At 29.7% G+C, this 20,663-nt stretch overlaps 2 protein-coding genes across 2 annotated transcripts; one reads left to right on the top strand and one right to left on the bottom strand.

The window, feature by feature from the left end:
- Positions 1-12,061: 12,061 nt before the first annotated feature.
- LOC119685871 (D-aspartate oxidase-like) lies at positions 12,062-16,306 on the top strand. Its single transcript, XM_038100268.1, has 4 exons — positions 12,062-12,568; positions 12,629-12,752; positions 12,927-13,072; positions 15,698-16,306. The coding sequence occupies exons 1-4, from the start codon at positions 12,381-12,383 to the stop codon at positions 16,245-16,247; spliced, it is 1,008 nt and encodes a 335-aa protein (XP_037956196.1). The 5' UTR covers positions 12,062-12,380; the 3' UTR covers positions 16,248-16,306.
- Positions 13,098-14,578, bottom strand: LOC119685872 (the record flags this gene model as incomplete). Its single annotated transcript, XM_038100269.1, is given in 1 exon segment — positions 13,098-14,578. A coding segment is annotated over 1 exon segment (513 nt). The 3' UTR covers positions 13,098-13,766.
- Positions 16,307-20,663: the final 4,357 nt, after the last annotated feature.

Consider the following 20,663-nt stretch of genomic DNA (forward strand, 5'->3'; position numbering starts at 1 on the left):
TCAGTTGTCTTTATTTAAGTATTTATATTTAATAATAGTATATGTACTAGAATGTAAGTTAACGAGAAAATAGATGAACTTTGCTAATAGAAGAGAACAATTTTCTATTTATGTTTTAGGTAGTGTATAACACAAAGAAAATTATTTAAGTTTTGGTAAAATTTAATACATGCTTATTAGCGACCACGACGTACAAAGAAGAAGTTGGGTTTTTTTTATCAAAATATTTACATAAATAATTGTGTACTATAAAGCCAAAGTAGTGAACACTATAAGTAAGATATTTTACATCACACTAAGTACTTACACTAAGTAAGACATTTCCTATGACTACATTTTTACATTTTCACGCCCATGAACACAAAAGTAATATTATGAAAATATGAAATGAATAGAAGTAGTAAGGAATATACCAAACTTAGTAATCTCTTCTTAAATACGAAATATATATGAAAAGACGCTACGTTTTTCTTGATATCGTATACCTTATTATATTATTGTATATAATATCTAAAATTAAATGCAGTATTTGTCTTAAAAATAAGCTTTTCGTAAGCTGCTTGAAGACATCTTCAATAATTTTAAATACATTTCATCACACTATCGCTCACTCTCATCACCTTTCCCTTAAACCATATCATTGGAAATGATTGCTATTTTCAAATGCGTATCCTAAGTCTTATCCTCACTTTAGAAATATAATTTAAATGCGTCATTTTTTTCATAAATCAACATTTTTAAATTTCATTTTACTTTTCACTTTACTCAAAAGATGTAAATTTATCTTATACACTCTAATTTTATCTAAATATAGTTATTCAAATATTTACACGGAACATTAAAAATTTGTTATTTAAAAATAAAAATGGGAGCACATTTTGATTGATTGATTATTGAACTAAATTCAGATGAACGTAAAAGCATTTTAACAAAAAAATTAAATTTCATGGACTGTTATCAATCATTTGGAATACTGAATTACTTTAAAGGATCGTTTGTCTTATTACTCTTCATTAACATATAAAAAAATATTTGAGATATTTTAAAATGAAAATAGTAAAGGACACCGTACACCTATACCCCTCTTGACAATTTAAATATAAAAATTAATATTGAATAATTTTCCTTTATTAATAGAAAATAAGTTTAGAAAGTTGCGGTATGACTTGAAGCCACACTTAATTTGTTGTATCAACACTTAAATAAACCACTAACGACTGAAATAGTGAAATATAACGCTATCAAAAATCCTAATCCATGGTAAATATACACAAAAATTTGCGTAAAACCTTTTTAATAAGAACGATTGGTATATCAAGGCAAAGCTGACTAAAACTCAGTACGAAGAACTCTGAACTCCACACCAGAAGTAAGATACAAACACATCTTCAGGCTTACATACTATATCTATTCTGATAAAACTGAACTGCAAGGAGTAAAGATATTATTGATATCAATTTGATCCATCGAAATGTCTGGAGCAAGGCGACTTAATAGTGTAAATAAATATGTGAATAAACACTGATTAAAAATTAATGGTTCAAATTACTAACACAACATATTAAAGCCAACTTAAGTGAGCGAACAATATGAAATTCTCCCACATGTTACATAGTGACTAACAGTTCATGTTTATTCAGGAAAATATATTGTCAGTTTCTTGAAAATTGCCATAATTCTTACAAAAGTTGGTAGAACGCGTACCAAATCTTATTGTATACCTTCCTAATTGCAATGGCCTATCCGTATCGATAACAATGAGTAATGCGGAAGTAATTATTTTCAATTTGGTTTAGGTGAATCTTGTGATCTTACAAGAATCTGAATTTATACAAGTTTTTATGTTAACCACAGCTACGTTCGTTTAATTACTAGTTAGCAATATCTGGTAGAAGCTGATATCGGAAAGCAACGTGCACGGTACAATGAATAGTTGATTCGATTTTTAATACATGCTTCAAGTTCAAGAACTATTAAGTCTTCCAACTTTATACCAATATAGGAATATACGAAATAGCTGTACGGGCAGCCTAAGAATTTAAACATTTTTCTGGAATTTTGTTAATTTACTGTGAAAGTGCGAACAATAAAGTCAAATACGACTTTGGGTCAGTTGGTTAAGGAGCGCTGACCCTGAGCTTTAAATTTGGCAAGGCACGAGTTTGATTACTAGTACTTGTAGTCTCAAAAAATTATTTACGAATAATTAAATACAAGAATTATGTCGAAGACCACTGCTGATGGGCATTTAGTAATACTCAAAACAGCTGTATGGTCAGCCAAAATGATCAATTTATTAAAATAATATAAAAATCATTTTTGTTGTTGTAGCTCACTACTGTTCGAAATTTCTTTAATATTTATGAATACTATTTAAATGTGTAACTTTAAAAATAGCATATTGGCACATATAGCGATTTAACTCAGTATTGTTTTCATATTTCACATTGCGAGTAATATATAAATATTTTTCCACAATCATAATATAAATATTTTCAGTTTTTGACTTAGGTATATATATACATTTCCATAACTTCAATCACAGCAATTAGTGCTCCGCAAAATAATTCCCAATACTCAGCGAAATGGTAGAATATTTATTTATTTATTACTATATACGAATATGTGAGGAAATTCCATACTCCGTGTTGAATTTTCAATTTCAAAGGAGCTTCGTTTGAGAACCTCTAATTTGTAACATTGTTCACAGCAAATATTTCTAAGCCAACGAACAGTGTTGAAATTTGTTAAAGGATATGTCCGAAATGCTGCTCCCTTCTTGACTGATTTTTTTTCTTCAGAAATTAATTAAATGACATTAAGAAATTTCTCAACTAAACAAAAAATGTGTGTCTTTTATATCTTAGCATAAAAAGTCCAAAATCTGGGAATCTAGTAAGATATTTTAATACTCATATATAAGCTACGTTGCTCATACGCTATGTGGGCCAATACAATAATATTATTTAAAATGCTCCTTATGCGACCATATACTAAATTAAATTCATTTCATTAAAAAAAATGTATTTCAACTTAAGTCTGCACAATAAAAACGTTATGAATTTAGTTTTATAATGAAGTCAGACTAAGATTTTTTTCAAATTTTTTATACTGTACTCGGATTATATCCTTATATCAACATATCTCCCTAATGGCTTAGTGATTTTTATTTGATAATCCAGTTGACATGCTAAAATTGTGCTTGTCTAATAAAAAAATATTTTTTTTCTTCACATAAAATCTTATGAATAATAACATAATGGTCCTAACGATATAATTGGCATCTCTAATTAACTTGGATAGAGTTGAGAATTGTGTTTCCATGTTAGAATGAACACAAAAAAATAAATAAAATAAAATGAAATTACTATAACAACACAGTAAATGTAGTAATTTGTTATTCAGACAGTTCGTTAAATGAAAATAACTTCTCATTTATGCTGAACGCTCCTTTTTACATCATTACGAGTCACATAAAAGCAACTAGCACACTGTTATCCTTGACAGATAAACACAATTTGTAAGTAATTTCTGGAAGGACACTGAGCGATTCTCCTTAAATGTGTACAAAATATATTAAATGTAAAATTTCGCGGCTCCACATCCATGTTGTAACATTATGGATACTTCACCTCAAACCATTAACCTTAATTCTTCTGCAACAACTCAACAACCATTTTTTCGCTTTTAATCCATGACAATCATTGGAGCTCTTATCATTTTGTGGTAAAAAATATTGATTTTTGTACTTTTTGTTGTTGCTCTCCGTGTTTACAATCTGTGTTTGATAAGATTTCCTTATGTTTGTGAGGTTATGTTTTTTTTCTGCGATTGCGGTGGGGGCGGGGGTGGGTAGTTTGTGCTGGAATTTGTCGGCAGCTGTTGTCATTCTATTACTTTTTTCGTTATAATTTTCTTTCTGTTTTTGCTGCATTTGTTTTTGACGTTGATTATAGCAGACTTCTTACTGCCGTTGATTTGTACTCCGTTTTTGACGTACGTACCTTTTTGTGCCTTTGTGGTTGATGTCATTTCTTGTTCATACTTTAAGTGGACAAGTTTGATAAGGAATAGGAATGTGTTAAAATCTTCTACAGTATTTAGATCCACTTTTCTAAGTGAAGCACAATTATGTACTTAACGGCATAAGAAAGCGATATTGACAACGATAACAGATAAAATCTCATTATCATAATTAATTGTTTGATATAAAGGTTTTAAAGAATATTAAAGGCTTGTTTCCAACAAATCTGTTGTTTTAATAATAAATTATTAATAAATGTAAAGTTTAATATTATAGAATGATTCATCAAACAATGCAGTCCGACACTTTATGGCATTAATAAATAATAAATCGCAAATTCGGTTATTTGATCACATCCCATAAATGCTTCTAGTCTTATCGAATGCTTCTAATCTTTATATAAAATGAAAGGAATACTAAATAAAAGCATTTTTAGAATAACTTTTTATTTTATAAGCTTTTTAAAATACTTTATTAAAACTCTGTCAGGTTTTTGAAGGTATCAAATGAATTCTTCCAGATTTTAGTGTAGCAATTTTTAGGAATCCTTAATTGTCCGTTAATTTTCAGAGAGTTTTCTCTCTCTTGTTACAATTTCTACATTTTTAAATTTGTAATTATTGGCATTTTAAGAATTTTTGTACTTATTTTTAATAATGCGAGACCTTGTAGTCTAAAGTTCATTGTTTTCTTTCTTTTCACATTTCGCAACAGAAATCTAGCGTCTATAGTTTTTTAACGTGGTTCAAGATTTACACCTTCGGTTGGGCACCGCAAGTAATACTCACTTACTACCATTTACACAGCACTTAGTATCGGGGTATGCCTCCCATGCCTTTATGCAGAAATATTATAACCCTATTCTAATAATATTCTTATATACAGTTGAAAATGATATTGTACCGGATTTTTTTTATGATCTTTGCTGTTAATAGTATACTTCACTGTGATAATGATAGTTGACTTGACTTGATTAATTCCAATACTTTTTATCTTATTTACTTATCCGAAAATCTCTGATTACCGGTATCTATAGGCACGATTTGTACCTATAGGCGATGATGAGTGCTTATACATATTTTATTACTTTTAACAATTGGTACTATGCGATTTAGTTGTTTATTGAGTTTAACGCGTCGAACTCACTGTCCATGGCTGATCAAACTCATTGAATTCTGGACCACAATCATTGTAGAGCTTCAAAATAATATTCTGCGTTCACTATTTGATCTTCTGGGAAGAATTCACAGTAAACAATTTTCATTGAATAGAAAAAAATGGTCAACATTAAGTAAATTAAGTATACATCATTCACATACTGTCATTCAATAATAGATCAAGAAATTCCTTCAGAAAATTTCTGCTACACATTAAAAATATTACACTGCGTATTAATTACTTTACAAAATTGAATTTCTATTAATTGCAGTCAGTACTCAACTTTTTATAGATAATTACTATACATTAATGTAATAAATAGTCAAAGTACAAGGTAACAGCACCATAAAACAGAATATTTTGAAACTGAGAGTACCAAAAACTAAGAACTTAATGACTTGTCGAAACATACCTTTAGGAAAGATCGGTTAAGATATTTTCATATAAAGAATTCAAACTAAATATCCCAGTCTCTTAAACATATACAAAAACATATAAAATTGCTCTAACAAATAAAGGGTAAACAAAACCGCATGTTATTAAAAAATTAGAAAATATTATATAGCGATTAACTTCGTTATCATTTATAAAACTATTAAAATGAAATGAGAAAATAATGGAAGTTGAATAAATAATTATTTATATTATCTTTAATCAGTGGATCACAGATCTTTTAGAATGAATAGATAAATAACAATAATGCAAATCTTTAAAAGCCACGATTGAATACACTAACCTACTGAATTAAAGCTTAAAATAGGTTTTTTTTTGATCATGCTATAACCCACCCAAATTAATAATTATCTACTATGGTTTTTATTTACTGTTATTATATATATATTTCTAGCTGCAAAATCGATAGTACAATTCTGAAATGCCTTTCTTTAATAACCAAATTACACTAAATTTGATATGAAATCATATAAATTTGTTTATATATAAGTAAAATATTATGAAAGGTTATCAAAATATATTCATTTATTCAGAATAATTAAGTAATTATATTTTGACGTAGCAAAACTAATTGAATACACGCAAGAAAAAATATAGATTTGTTAGAAAAACATTTCAGAGTTTATCAGTTCATGTTAAATATTTAGGTAGGCAAACGTCGTCCTACAGGTTGTCAATTATAGGTTTTCGTTTTATGTAAATATTGAACAAAATATTTTATCCTTGATATCAAATCACGTCGCGAGCATGGATGGTTAATACGAAACGCTTATAACATACTTTAATGGCAAATGCGTGTAATCTCACCACAGCTGTACTCACCATTAATTTTATATTAAAATTTGTAATTCAACTGATGAAATTTACAAGTGGGTAATGTTATGGTTAAGCAAAGTTATTAAAACTTTACTTAAATCTTATCTAAAACAAATCATTAAATGCTTTTTAAGATTTTCTAAAAATTAATTAAAATCTCTTTTCAATTTATGGAAAACGTATAAAATATGAAAACAAAAATAGATTTTGATGAAGTGGAAGAAAATTTTCTTCATCCAAGCCCAAATAATATACGTTTTCTTCGGCTTGTTAATCCGCTTATCTTAACTTTTGGATTAACTCTACTGTAATTAGAAATTTACAGCCACACCATTTACAAATTAATGCTGTAGACCTTACTGTAGTACTTACTTTATTTTGGGTTCGCTTGTTGGTTTAATTGAAGAAATTCGAAACCTAAGTTCCAATACTAGGAGTCTTATTTAATGGCTCGTTTTGCTGCTGTTAGGAGGCACGTTGCTCTTAGCTCCTCTTGTCAACTTTCTAATCCTTGAGTGTATTTGTTTCCGTTTGCGTGGCGTGCAAGTTTACTCACTTCACTCCTTAAGCTGCTTATTACAATTTTTATTTTATTTGCCTGACCTAAGTAACTTCCAACGTCAGCCAAATGTGTAGTAATACGTCGAAATAATTTATCACAATACTTTTTTCAAGTGTATTTACGTATGTTGTCTGTGCAAAATTGTTATTTCGTTTTATATATTTTATGTATCAATATAGATAGATATATGTATTGTATATAATTAAACGTTCTTCAGCATATACAGAAATCGATAAAATTTTAACTTAAAATAGCAGAAGTAGTTCCCTTGTTTTATTGATATTATGTGCGTTAGTTCACTAAGTGGAGTTTTGGTTTTTTTTAATTTAATAATAAAAAAATTTAAGCATTGATTTTTTGTACAATTATTTTTTTATTGTATTATTCCTTTGGTTTTACGTAAATGTTTACCATATGCAATTCTTCCAAAATTTACTTCTTTTAAGATAATTTTCAATTATTTTCAGCAGATATCGTCTCGGATACGTAACATATGTTAGATTTTTTATTGTTTAAAGTTAATAATATACTTTTTAGCAGTTAAAAAATTTTTCTATTAATCTTAAATATGTTATAAATAGAAGTTATGTCTCTTCTGCGTTGTACTGATTTTTTCACGTTTCACAAGGATACTAAAGAAATTTATTTTTATGCTACGGAATCTACGTCTGCGGCGAATTACTTTTTTTTGTCAAACAATTTTCGTTCATGAACAGAATTTTTAGTTGGTATACTCGACCGTAACGTTTTCAAAATGACAGCGAGTTGGCTTTTCCATCGAACAAATATGCATACGTTGTGCCCCAAAATCAATGTGATGAAAATGTTTGAAAAGCTTTATATCGGCGAATTCGTGCAATGTAAGCAAATGTAGCTTTTTCGCTTTGGTTTAGACATGCGCAATACAAAGCTCAAATGTCGTCCACTGCTGTCAGTTGCAGACTAACGCCATTTTCTTTTTGTTTTCTGCTTTTTTCACATTCAAAACTTTAGCGCCCACACAAAGTTGTAATTTGAACTCGTCATGACAGTTGAAAAGCAACTAATGTTGTGGTTGAATCCGTTAGTGTGTGTGTGTGTAAATTACTTACATTACGACCAAATGTTGTTCAGTGTGTGTGACTAATAAGCTTTGATTGACACCAACTATTGTATTGAATGCAGGAAAAGTATAAATATTTGCTCAGTTACGGGAGTTTTGACAGCTGGTGGCTGTGCGTACGCTTAGATATTTGTTATTTATCAAAATTGCTGATACATAAACACTTGACAAATGACCTTAAAGTCACTTGAAATTTATAAAAACAAAAGAGTTAAAAAATTAAATCAATAATATTTAATAAATACAAATAATCATATGCGATACGTTTTTCTATAATAATATAAACATCTAATAAATGTGACTTTTTCTTAACACGGGGGTAGGACAACAAATTCTTAGTTTAATCATAGAAAAATTTTTCACGTGATACAACAGCTCTCAATAGCCAGAAAAAATATGTTCCAAGAATTGTCCAAGATTATCGAGCAATTTTTTACCAATAATATAAAAAATTACCAAATATATGTTACATAGTCAACGAATAATATATTTAGTATGTATGTTTAAACGCGATATATATAGCAAAATAAATTTTACAATCAACATCTATCATTACCTATATTAACGAATAAATAAGAAATACGAGAATATAATGAAAAAAACTGCATCCTCATATTGAGGGACTTAGCGTTTCTCTGAACATAGCTTTGTTCGGATTACTAAATTTTGGGATACATTGTCGTCGACAAATATTAGCGTATTACAATATGCTAGAACTAAAATCGGAATGTAAAAATTAGGTATTTTCTGAAACAGTAAAGACATTAAAATGAAATTTTCCAAAAATATAGTTTTCGAGATGGACTTTCTTTTGAATGTATTTTGGGACCAATCCAGAACCCCTTCAAATTTAGTCGCAAAAATCTTGAACTTCTAAATTTTTAGGAATAACTTAGAAATTGTAATAGCAACAAAAATTTGGGATACAAAACACTTGTATTATATCACCTAAAGTCAGAATGTTTCGCGACATTCCGCCCACTGCAACATCCACCCCACATACCAACTTTTTAACAAAATATTTTCATTGTTTTCAAATAATTTTTTCACTTATATTAGACTATGTATGTATATTTGTTGCAAATATAAAAATACAACTTTATGCAAAAAGTAATACGTCTATTAATTTTTAAATTGTTCGCAATTTCATTCAATTTTTGATAAATTAAGTTTCTGCAATAATTGAGCCATCTTTATTACCTATATAACTCTGTAATTACAGATCGGTAAATGTTTTTTTCTGTTGTTTGAACCTTAGAATACAATTATTATATGTGAAAACATTTTATTAAACATTAAAATTTAGTACATGAAAATGTACAAAAAATCATCAGTTCCATATGCCATCTGCTATACCCAAAAAATGTATCCGATGTAAAAATGCATTTTTCTACTAATAGCAAATTTATTTATTAACGTATTTAATAATTGCACCTATTTCAGTTGCTAGAAATCACTGATTAATTATGCAGAATTTAGAATTTAACCTTCAATACACCACAAAATATATCATATATATAATTTCAGTCAGGGTATAGACACATGCTATAGTTTTTCATCATAAATTGTCCCATCTCTTCTGGTATAAGTTAATAATACTTTATTTTTATTTTTCTAATCTTTTCCACGAGTTTATATAATTTGCAAACCGATTCAATTACGAACGTGTGGTCCGGTTAGTAGCCCAAGTAGGAGTGTACGAACAGACTTTTGTTGAATTCAGAGCTACTGAAGCCAAACGGGACTTTTCTAGATAAACAAGATGTTGTCCCTTTTGGTAGCAATCATGCGTTCGAATAATATCGCATGATCACTCCGTTAATGAAACTAAGCACAGAGCCGGATTCGGAAGATGTTAACTTATATGCCCAAACTGCAAAATATCTGCTCAATTTTTTTTTATTGCGCACTAAAAACTGAGTTCACCCCAATGAGTTAAAAAGTTTCTTAACCCTATATACCCACTAGACTGAATCTATACCATCCTGTTATACCAATATATATTTATATTTTTTAATTTTTTTTTAAGTACATACTTATACAAATATTTATTGTATCTTTTCTTATATAAATTTAAATAAATATGTAAATTTTATATGCTCTCTGATGTTTGTATATTAGATGCATATCATGATGGATCATGCAACTATGCGATTAAAACTCTCTCGCAAGCAAGTTTTATTAATTTACATAGAGAAAACACATTCCATCATCATTTTCTTCCTAATTGGTTTATTCAGCATCGAATCTGTCACCTTTCTTTAGTCTTACTCCTGACTAGGTGTGATGTTTTCTTGTTGTGTCTTTACGGAACAGTCGAAATATCTTTCAGATATCCACAAAAATAAGAACTAGTTGCTAAGTAAGCACGGCAGCTATTGAACCCCTACTTTCCATCTGCAAAACAACAACAATAATATATTGCAATCGGTTCAAGAATTGGAGTTATATCATTATGTCCAACCGTAAAGTGAAAGTGAGGGAGATTGCTGACATTCTACAGATATCAGCAGGCAGTGTACACACCATAATACATGAACATTTGGGTACGAAAAAGGTGTTTTCCAAATGGGTGGTGCGTTTGCTCACACCGGAGCAAAAACAACAACGAATCGATGATTTCAAGAGCTGTTTGGACATGTAATAAGTCGGAGTTTTTGCGTCGGTACATCACGATGGATGAAACATGGATCCACCATTTCACTCCAGAGTCAAATCGGCAGTCTGCTGAGTGGCATGCAGCCGGTGAAAGCCGCCCAAAGACGCAGCAGTTGGCTGGCAAGGTTATGGCGTCTGTATTTTGGGATGCGCATGGAATAATATTCATCGACTATCTCCAGAAGGGGAAGACCATCAACAACGACTATTATATAGCGTTATTGGAGCGTTTGAAAGACGAAATCGCAAAGAAACGGCCTCATATGGCGAAGAAAACAGTTTTGTTCCACCAAGACAATGCACCGTGTCAGAAGTCGATGAAAACGATGACAAAATTGAACGAATTAAGCTACGAATTGCTGCCGCACCCACCGTATTCTCCAGATCTGGCCCCCAGCGACTACTGGCTCTTCGCAGACCTCAAAAAGATGCTCAAAAAGATGGTAAGAGATTTGGCTCAAATGATGAAGTAATCGACGAAACTAACGCCTATTTTGAAGGCAAAGAAAAATCGTTTTACAAAGGCGGTATCGAAAGATTGCAAAAGCGTTGGAATGATTGTATCTCCCTAAAAAGGGACTATGTTGATGAATAAAAACGAATTTTGGCAAAAAAATGTGTTTTAATTAGTTAGTCACACACATTATTGAACGAAGTGTTATATTTATTTATTTATATTTAATTATATATATTTATTTATAGATATTTATTATTAAATATTCATTTATTTATATATTTATTGCTAATGCATTTAAATTTTTTTCTTCATTACGGCATGATGTTATAACAAAATAATAATTAATAATAAAAATAATTTTAAAAAATGTGTCTACTTTTTGTTTAATTTAAATTATAAAATTTTATTTAAAAATAAAAAATCACAAAACAAAACAATTATTCTAAAATATATATTTTTATAATATTTTTAATTTTATTAAATTCTCATTTTTATTTATTATTTTTAATTTTATTCAACCATCTCTTATGTTTCTTCGTAAGAAGTAAACTACAATTATTGTTTTTGCTTAAAATTGTACTCAATCTGCTTTAGGTGTCGTTCCAAGGACTATAAAATATAATTCAATCACTGCTTGATCCTTAATAAACAATAATATAATGATCGTGTAAGCTATGTCTAAACATTAAATGTTACTAAACAATACACAGACTAATTCTTGATAACACCCAAAATTAATAGGCCTAAAATTAAAATAAAATTTTATTTTAAAAATAAAATCGCACCACCCACAATGTCTGTTGGGTGTGTAAATATCGATACTCATGCTTATTACAATAAAATCACATCTCTAAAAATTTACCAGCTGACCATAGTCACTCAAAAGTTTGTGAAAGCCGCAAAATGATAGAATTTAATCAAATAAACTAAATGTACACAATAATTTATTAAATACATAGAAAATTAAGTGATAAGCACTTCAACACCTCAGCGACAATAGATTGTCAGCAGGGGAGAGATATTAGAGAAATTCTTATCAAAAATGCAGTGTTAAAATGCTTGACACGGGCTCTCAATGATCAGTTGGTGAAAAGAAGTCATACGGAGCAGTTGTGTAAATTCAAGTTTCTCTTAAACCAAAGACAAGAAAATGAATTTCGGTGTTTTGGGCAGTGGCATAATTGGGCTTACGACAGCTTTGGAATTACAAAAACACTATCCTAATGCACAAGTATCCATCATAGCGGATAATTTTAATGAAGACACCACAAGTTATGTGGCTGCCGGCATATTTCGTCCGAGCACCAGTTTTATGGGGCCAACAGTCGACATAACACAGTGAGTATTTGACATAAACTGTGATTCTCTTAAGAGTTTTAATTAATTCTAATTGAATAGAAAATGGATTACAGATGCGTTCAACTACTGGGATGAAATACGTCGTTCAAAAGAAGCACCACTCGCTGGTGTTTGCCAACTATCCGGATACATTTTCTCCAGCATTTCACCAAAAATTACGCGTGTGAGTATATAAAGAAAATATTATTTTGATAGTAAATGATTTTTTTTTTAATCAGATAACGTTAATCACTGCTATTAAGCAGTAATCAAACTAGTTTTTTTTTTGCTTTATCGATTATACTTAATGTTTATTTGGAAAATAAAAGTAATAAACTAATTTTATAAACATTTTTAGAATCATTTCATAGAAAAACTATTACCAATTTATCGTCAAGCTACTGAGGAGGAATTAAAACTATGTCATGGTGATTGGAAATATGGTTCCTTCTTCACTACTTGTTTAACCGAAAGTCGTCTGTTTCTGCCATATGCCACTAAGAAGTAAGTACGGTTATTAATTTATTTCTACAATACTTATTAATAATATGTATTTCCTTTACTTGATACGAGTAGTTAGGTATTTGTATGAAGTATAGACTCTTTGTAATCTTTCAAGTTAGTTTTAGTTCAAACGTATGTACTTTTAATTACTAGTTACATGTTGTTGAATTTTAAATTAAATTAAACTTAAAGTACATTTTATATAGCCTTAATAGATTCGATATCATTAGTTAGTGGTGCGTCAAAGTGCTCGAGCATTACGATGTTCGTTCAGTTCAAGTTATTCTGATGGACTTGGAATGAAGCAGTTTACAAGTTTCGTACATCTTCTCGAGGATGCATTTCTGCACCTTATCAATTTCCTTATTGAACCAAATGCCCTCTGGGAAATTGTGCGGTAGTATACCGATCTTCTTAGAGCGAACAGTCTCTGCTAGAGTAGGCTTTGAACAGAAGTCTTCGGAAGAAACGCTCTGTTTAGCCTGCCCCACAGATACCGTTGCCACCTCATTACTGGGATCAGGTTTGCCCCGTGTAAGGTCTCTACTTCCTTCATCCTGCTGAAAATCGACAAACCAGTTGCAGGCACTTTTGTTTTGTTATCAACTTTTTTGCCCTGTAATGCAATCCGCTTTGTCGGTTTGGAGCTCGATGTTGGTGTAGAGCTGTCCGATCGGGATCGTTTTAGTATTGCCTATCCTTCGTTACTTGCGGTGGGCGGCTTTACTGCCAAGGACCTTGCTGTTTCCAGCAGAATGCCCTTGGCAAGTAAAGCCTTCAACCTTTTGCGTCCAGAGAGGAATAGCTTCACTCTTATTTGAGTCTTTTTGGTTGGACCAGGCTCAAGAAGATCTCTCTCCTGTTCCGAGGTAATGGACATTCCAGCCGACTTCTGGCTAAGTGGAATGTTCATCTCTTCCGGCCTGTCGGGTAGAGGACCAGGTGCCCCCTCCAACAAGTCGTGGTCTATTTGTTCACTAACGAAGGTACCATGTGCCCCCTCGGCCAGTGATGAGTTTTGGCTTTGTAAAGCCATATTTTGCACATTTAAAGGTGTGCAGTCCATAGAGTTTAGTGTATTTAAATCCATAAAAAAAGTAAGTTTTAATAAACCGTGAAGGACAAATTGAAACCGTAGGTTTGCCAGACCTGGTACGGAGTTCGCTATTAAGCTTGACTCCACCCCGTCAAGCAAGTTCACCAGCATAGCTGTTCCACTGTGAGTTTAGGGGGTTTGTTTGGGGCAATAGTTTTGTTCATACTCCAGGCTATCAAGACCTAGCCTTGGGAACCTGGAATATGAACAGACCCTGCCCTAGGGAGTTTTCCTTCTCCCCCGCCCGACTATTGGCGACCCACAAGATAGCCTCACTTTCCTAAAAGGACTGACCTTTTATTCACTGCAATATTCTTAATATGATTCTTAAGTATAAAAGTATTGTATTTCGGCCATCGTTGGACAGTATACAATTAAAAATCTTTGAGCTCCCTTTTTTTTACTGACATCTGTTCGCCTTTAAAACCATTTTAGGTTTTTATTAATCTAGGTTTACATTAATGGTCAGTTCAACATGAATTTTGGACGTGGTCAGTGCACTGACTACTTCCATCTTGTACCTTTTTTGGTGTTCCATTAGATTTGCAGCGTTTATGCCTAACAGCGTTTATGCCTATTATTACAATGCGCCATTATTTGAGCTGAAGTATGTTTTGTTGCACGAATGTGCCACTAACATTTCCATACATGCTTTTCATAATTCCAGATGTAGGCAGCAGATCAGCAGCAAAGTAACTAAATATTCATTCACTCTTTGTCGCTGTTAATGTCTTCATTTTCCAGTATTATATAGTTTTTATATATTTCGTTACTGCTCTTTGTAGATCCGTTACTGCTCTTTATAGATCATCGTTATGCCTTTAACTTTCATAGATGTTTTCGATTAACTACCTCATCACTAAGTAGATCAGAAATTGTGTAAACTAAAAATATATATAAAAAAAATTTTAGAAAAGCATAATTATATAAATGAAGAGATTATATTAATAATAAATTTTTTGTAAGATTTATAAAATGTTGATATATTCTAAAATTCGACATCATACATATTGATGAACTCTATAGCTTATTAAAAACATTAATATTAATATAATATTAGTTTAAAATATTAATATTAATAATAAAAAAAAGGGTTATTTTAATATTAATATTAAAAGAAGTCTATATTAATATTAATAGTAAAAAAATCTAATAACAATAAAAAAAATCTAATATTAATAAAAAATTTCCATTATAAAAGTAAATACATAATGGTTAATGGTTAATTTAAAAAATATTTTTGATATAATAAAATTTTGATTTCCCTAGCAAATAGTAAACAATATAGATTTCTTAGCAAACGCGTAAAAGTTCTAAAATTAATTGTCGAGTCCAAAGTTTTAACATAAAATAATAAAAATAAGAAAACGGGAAAAGATCGAAAATAATTTATGCAATTTATGGCATCATAAATGCATAAAAATGTGAGATTTCAATATCTAATCTTAATTATGACAATAAAATATTTATGAAATTTTGTGAATAATCACAGCAATAATTGGAAATTTAATTATTGTTTTTTTCCCTAGATTTCTAGAAGCTGGAGGTAAAGTAGTTCGCCAGCACGTACACTCATTTTCGGACTTGAATGAGAAATTTGATGTCGTTGTAAATTGTACTGGACTAGGTGCCAGAGAACTATGCAATGATCAGCAATTAGTTCCGATTCGTGGTCAAGTTTTCAAAGTGCGTGCACCTTGGATTAAAACAGCATTTTATGGAGATTATGACACATATATAATACCTGGTTTTGAAACTGTTACACTAGGCGGTTGTCGACAATTCGATAGCTACAACATGAACCTTTGCAAGTATGACTCAATGGCTATAAAAGAACGCTGCTACGAGATGCTACCCAGCCTGAAGCGTGCAGAAGTTGTTCGCGAATGTGTTGGCTTGCGTCCGCATCGCGCTATTGTGCGAGTTGAAGGTGAAAAAATTAAACGTACCGATGGTAGCATTCTTAAAGTTGTACACAATTATGGACATGGTGGTTATGGCGTTACCACAGCTCCTGGTACATCACAACATGCAGTGCAGATTGTGCGCGATATGCTAACGAGCAATAGTAAATTATAAAATATTTAATCAATATAATAATTTCATGTATATATTATACCTTTTATATTTTTTTAAACAATTTTATTAATCCCAAAGATATTTTAATCCAAATTATAGTATTTTTTATTATGTACATAAATTATTTAAAATTTTTTAAATAAACAATATGGGTAATTGTTGCATAAACCTGGTATTTTATTTTTTGGTTTGCTAATATAATATGCGTATTGGCGTTCTAAATTTCCGTAGCAGCAAAACAACATAAAAATAGGTTAAGGACTGGGAATAATAAAACTTTTCTTGCTTATTTCTTAATATAAACAAATTAATTTTTTGCGCTTCATACCCACGAAAAAAAATATGGATAACTTATCGATAGGTTTCAGTGTTGCATTTTAAACATCTACGAGATTGTAAAAACGTAACACTGTGTGTTATGATGTAGCAACTTAAAACGCTACGTTTTAGATAAAACTAGTTAATTTAATATATCAATCAATTTCATTTAGAATTTTTCATAACATATATTGCTTGACAAATATTTTGTCATAATATTACATTAATTATAAGTTTTTTATTCCTTACTAATTGTCTGAATTGCTTGTTAAACTAATCGCAACCAATTATAAATAAACGGAATTTGAAAAAATAAATAAAATATTTCAATTTTAATCTTTATAATCCTTTACAATATCATGAGATTATTAATAGGTTTTTAATAGTGCGTTTTCAATGTGAGATTAAAAGTATATAAAAGCAGCTTCCGATATTACTTTAATTTAGTTGTTAAATTGTAGAATTACCATACAAAAATGAAATCTCCGTTTGGTCGCAATGAATTTAAGGTCTCAAATGATTATTATGTAATAGCTTTTACGATATTAGAGGAATTTGAAATAAAATGTTAAACGCTGTACAATAGATACACATTAAACAATCAAATATTCTAGGGTAAGCATTATAATATTTTTGTACATACTTCCAATATTGTTTATATTGTACTATATTAATAGTACATAATTGTAATATTATTTATAAATAACGTATTATTTATAAAAAGTAACCGTTAGAGTAGGCATTTTTGAATACATATACTTTTTGTGTATTGGTTAACTAACTACAATATTGTAAACTACCGAACTACTGCTGTCAATGTGGTGATTATAATTGAAATAAGTTCTTGAAATAAATGAAGATGTAGTAATGTAAAATCGATGGAGTGAAGCACATACCAAAAGTGTGATAAAGTAGTCTTTTTAAAAATATTTTTCTATCCACAATTTGTTAATAATAATTAAAATTATATTATTTTTTTATTATTGTTATAAAATATTAATCATTTGTAAAGTTTATTTCATGAAATGCATGTCATGGCTAATAAAATACATTGTTCATAGGATAATAAATAAGCTTATTATTATGTTGAAGCTACTTGAGTGCACTTGAGCACTTTTATTAAAAATTTGTTATGAAAATTTTATTACTTTAAACTGAGCTTTTTAGTATTTTAAAAATTATTCAAAATTTACTTTATAATCAAAATAAAAAAAAAATGTCAAAATTATTCGCTATTGTACAGTGTACACGATATATAGTAAGAAACAGCTACTATTAATCTTGTTATATTAATTTTAGATTGTAGATGTGTTATTATAATGTTTTGCTGATATTTGGTGAATTCATTTATTTTAACTAGCTTTTTCTTATACATTTTACGTCAATATAGCCTACTTCTCAAGTTAACAGTTTATAATATATCAAATAAATAATTTAAATATAAAAAAACTGCATTTAAACCTGTAATTTTTAAACAATAACATATCAAAATTTATTATAAAGGAAATAAAAATGTTAAAATAATTAATAAATTTGTGTTACGATATTGTTAGCAAAGTGCGTAAGGTGCTTACGTTATATTTTTATAGGTTTCGTTTTACAACACTGACCAGAAGTCTACAATAAAATTTAGAGAATATTTTCATATCAGCTGTTGTGCTTTCTCTTTCACGCACAAAACTAAACGTCAATTTAGAATTATAAAGTTAAGAAAAGTGTAAGCCAAACGGCTGAAAATAAAATTTAATAGAAAACAAAATTGTGAAAATATTTCAGTATTGAAGGAAAAATTTTGAACATTCCCTACAACGAGTACCGTAAGCATGTCATCAATGTCACCAAGTGAGGTAAGTGAGAACATTCAGATCGGCGTATTGTAAAAAATCTGTGAAATTGATGTTTTTGTTGATGCGACAAAAACAAACATTTATTTTATATTTTTTACTTAAATAAGTTGGAATTTTATAAATATCTAAATTTCATATATTTCCATAGGACAATATAAAGAGCTTAAAGAAGTAGTAGAATTGTTTATTAATATATCGAATGATGCGTCAACTTCCAAGTTGCTGAGATTTCTGAAACATGAAACTATAAATTTAATTTCTGAGAAATGTGGGGTCTGTTTTTGCCATAACCATATGTGTATTACACAGTTGTTTCAGTTAGACTATTAATTTAAAAACAAAAAAACTGAACGTATGGTAGAATGAAGAAGAATTTTTTACGTGCTGCTTACATTAAGGCGCTGCCTTAAAGGAGTGGCTAACGAAAAGTCCATTAAACGAATGTGAATGCACTGTCACAAATGCTCCGCCTGGATCAACCTTAGCAAATAAGCTTAACGCTTTATGCAAATTAAAATCCTGAAGGAAATTCGTATTAACTCAACAATTAATCTCTTTTGTTGATTGCTAACTTCACATCGCATTTTTTCTTTGTCTGCTCATTTCAGTTTTAATGTTTATTTAAAGATAACAATCTACCATATTTATGTACTCGTAATATTATATATATATATAGTTTCAGTTATTTGATACTTTAATGCAATAATATTGTCTTTTATTTTTAGAATAACAAATCTGTTAAGTGTGCATAATCAATCCAATATGTTATATCACTTGTATAATCATATTAAAAATATGTTTATACAATAATGTGATAATACTAATAAGCATATTATTGTTGTATTTCACATTAGAAATGAATATTGACTTAATATTCATATTAGTTGCATTGGTTTTGATATACTTCTCATTATATTCTTGTTTAAAAACATTTTAATTAATTGAAATGATTGAGATAGGTACATCTGAATTGAATCAACTTTGGTTCTTGTTGTTAAGGCCCTGACAACAAGAAAACGAAAGGATTACAAACCATAAACTTAAATTTAAAGGAAAGAAATGTTGAATGAAACTTTGACGCAGAAGATAACGCTCGAGGAGTTTCTGTTGGGAGGAGTAACAGGCATTTTGTTTTCGGCCGAAGTAACCTTTACTTAAATATAGAAGATGAATTTATTGTAGTTCTTATTGGGAAGAGTGAAAAGGCTTTTGTCTTTTTGAAATACGGGCATCTCCATGATATCACTTAACCGCTGCTTGAATTAATATTCTATGTAGATAGATATTGTCTATCTATAATCTATAATTCAATAAATATGATTAGGTTAGGGGACGAGAAGCGCCACGACGTACACCCGGCAGTATCTTGAACCGTAATCTTTGTTACGTTTCAATTGCTTAAATCAAAATATTGTTTTTTGATTTTTAATGTTAGCAAATTTAATTTAATTTAAGATTACCGAAATGATAAGAAAACCTGTATTCTTACAGTTAAAGCAACATCGCTTCAATAGCTGCTTTAATAGTTAACTTGAATTTAAAGAGTCATTCTCGAAAAACATTGCTGTAATGATGCAATGTAACCCAACACCGGACTAATCTTCAATACTTCATGGATATAATGATTTTAATAAAATCAATCTTAGAATCTATGGAACCATTAACTCTGTCAATAACAATTTTCAAATACATATTACTCATCATTTATATTTATAAATATTTAATTTCCTTTAAATGATTTTCGTCTTTAAGTTCCATCATATGATTTTTATATTTCTGTTAATTAATTACCATCTAATGTTAATATATATCAGCTCTGAAAATTTTAATTTTGATATTGAAAAGTTACTAAAATCATAATTTTCACTAATAAGAGCCTGTTTTAGGCATTAACCGTATCAATGAGTTTTCTCCATCTGCTTCTGTCCCTGGTTGCTTATTAATTGTTAACAACTTTATGTCCATACTTGATCATATATCTCAATATAATCCCGTTCATTCAAAGCTGATTAATTTGAGTTACATAAAAAATCGATAATCATTTTTTTTTGGAATCTATATTCTTGTTACCAGATTAAATTGATATAGTGCATTATTAGAATTTTCCTTATACAAAGTGAGATCCTGCTCTTGGACGTGGATTCTGAATGTACCATTTAAATGCAGGTATAGTAGAAAAATGACTTCTAATACTTCAATAAATTATTAACCTAATTTATCGTTTTAGGAGGTAGTTCAATTTCTTCATAAT

The sequence above is a fragment of the Teleopsis dalmanni genome, chromosome 2, assembly GCF_002237135.1.
Source record: "Teleopsis dalmanni isolate 2A chromosome 2, ASM223713v2, whole genome shotgun sequence".
NCBI lineage: Eukaryota > Metazoa > Arthropoda > Insecta > Diptera > Diopsidae > Teleopsis > Teleopsis dalmanni.

Bases quoted from the DNA above. Each gene is read 5' to 3' on its own strand.
- LOC119685871 (XM_038100268.1), top strand. From the start codon at position 12,381: ATGAATTTCGGTGTTTTGGGCAGTGGCATAATTGGGCTTACGACAGCT. The intron at 12,753-12,926 runs GTGAGTATATAA...AAACATTTTTAG, and splicing joins TTTCACCAAAAATTACGCGT to AATCATTTCATAGAAAAACT. The intron at 13,073-15,697 runs GTAAGTACGGTT...TTTTTTCCCTAG, and splicing joins CTGCCATATGCCACTAAGAA to ATTTCTAGAAGCTGGAGGTA.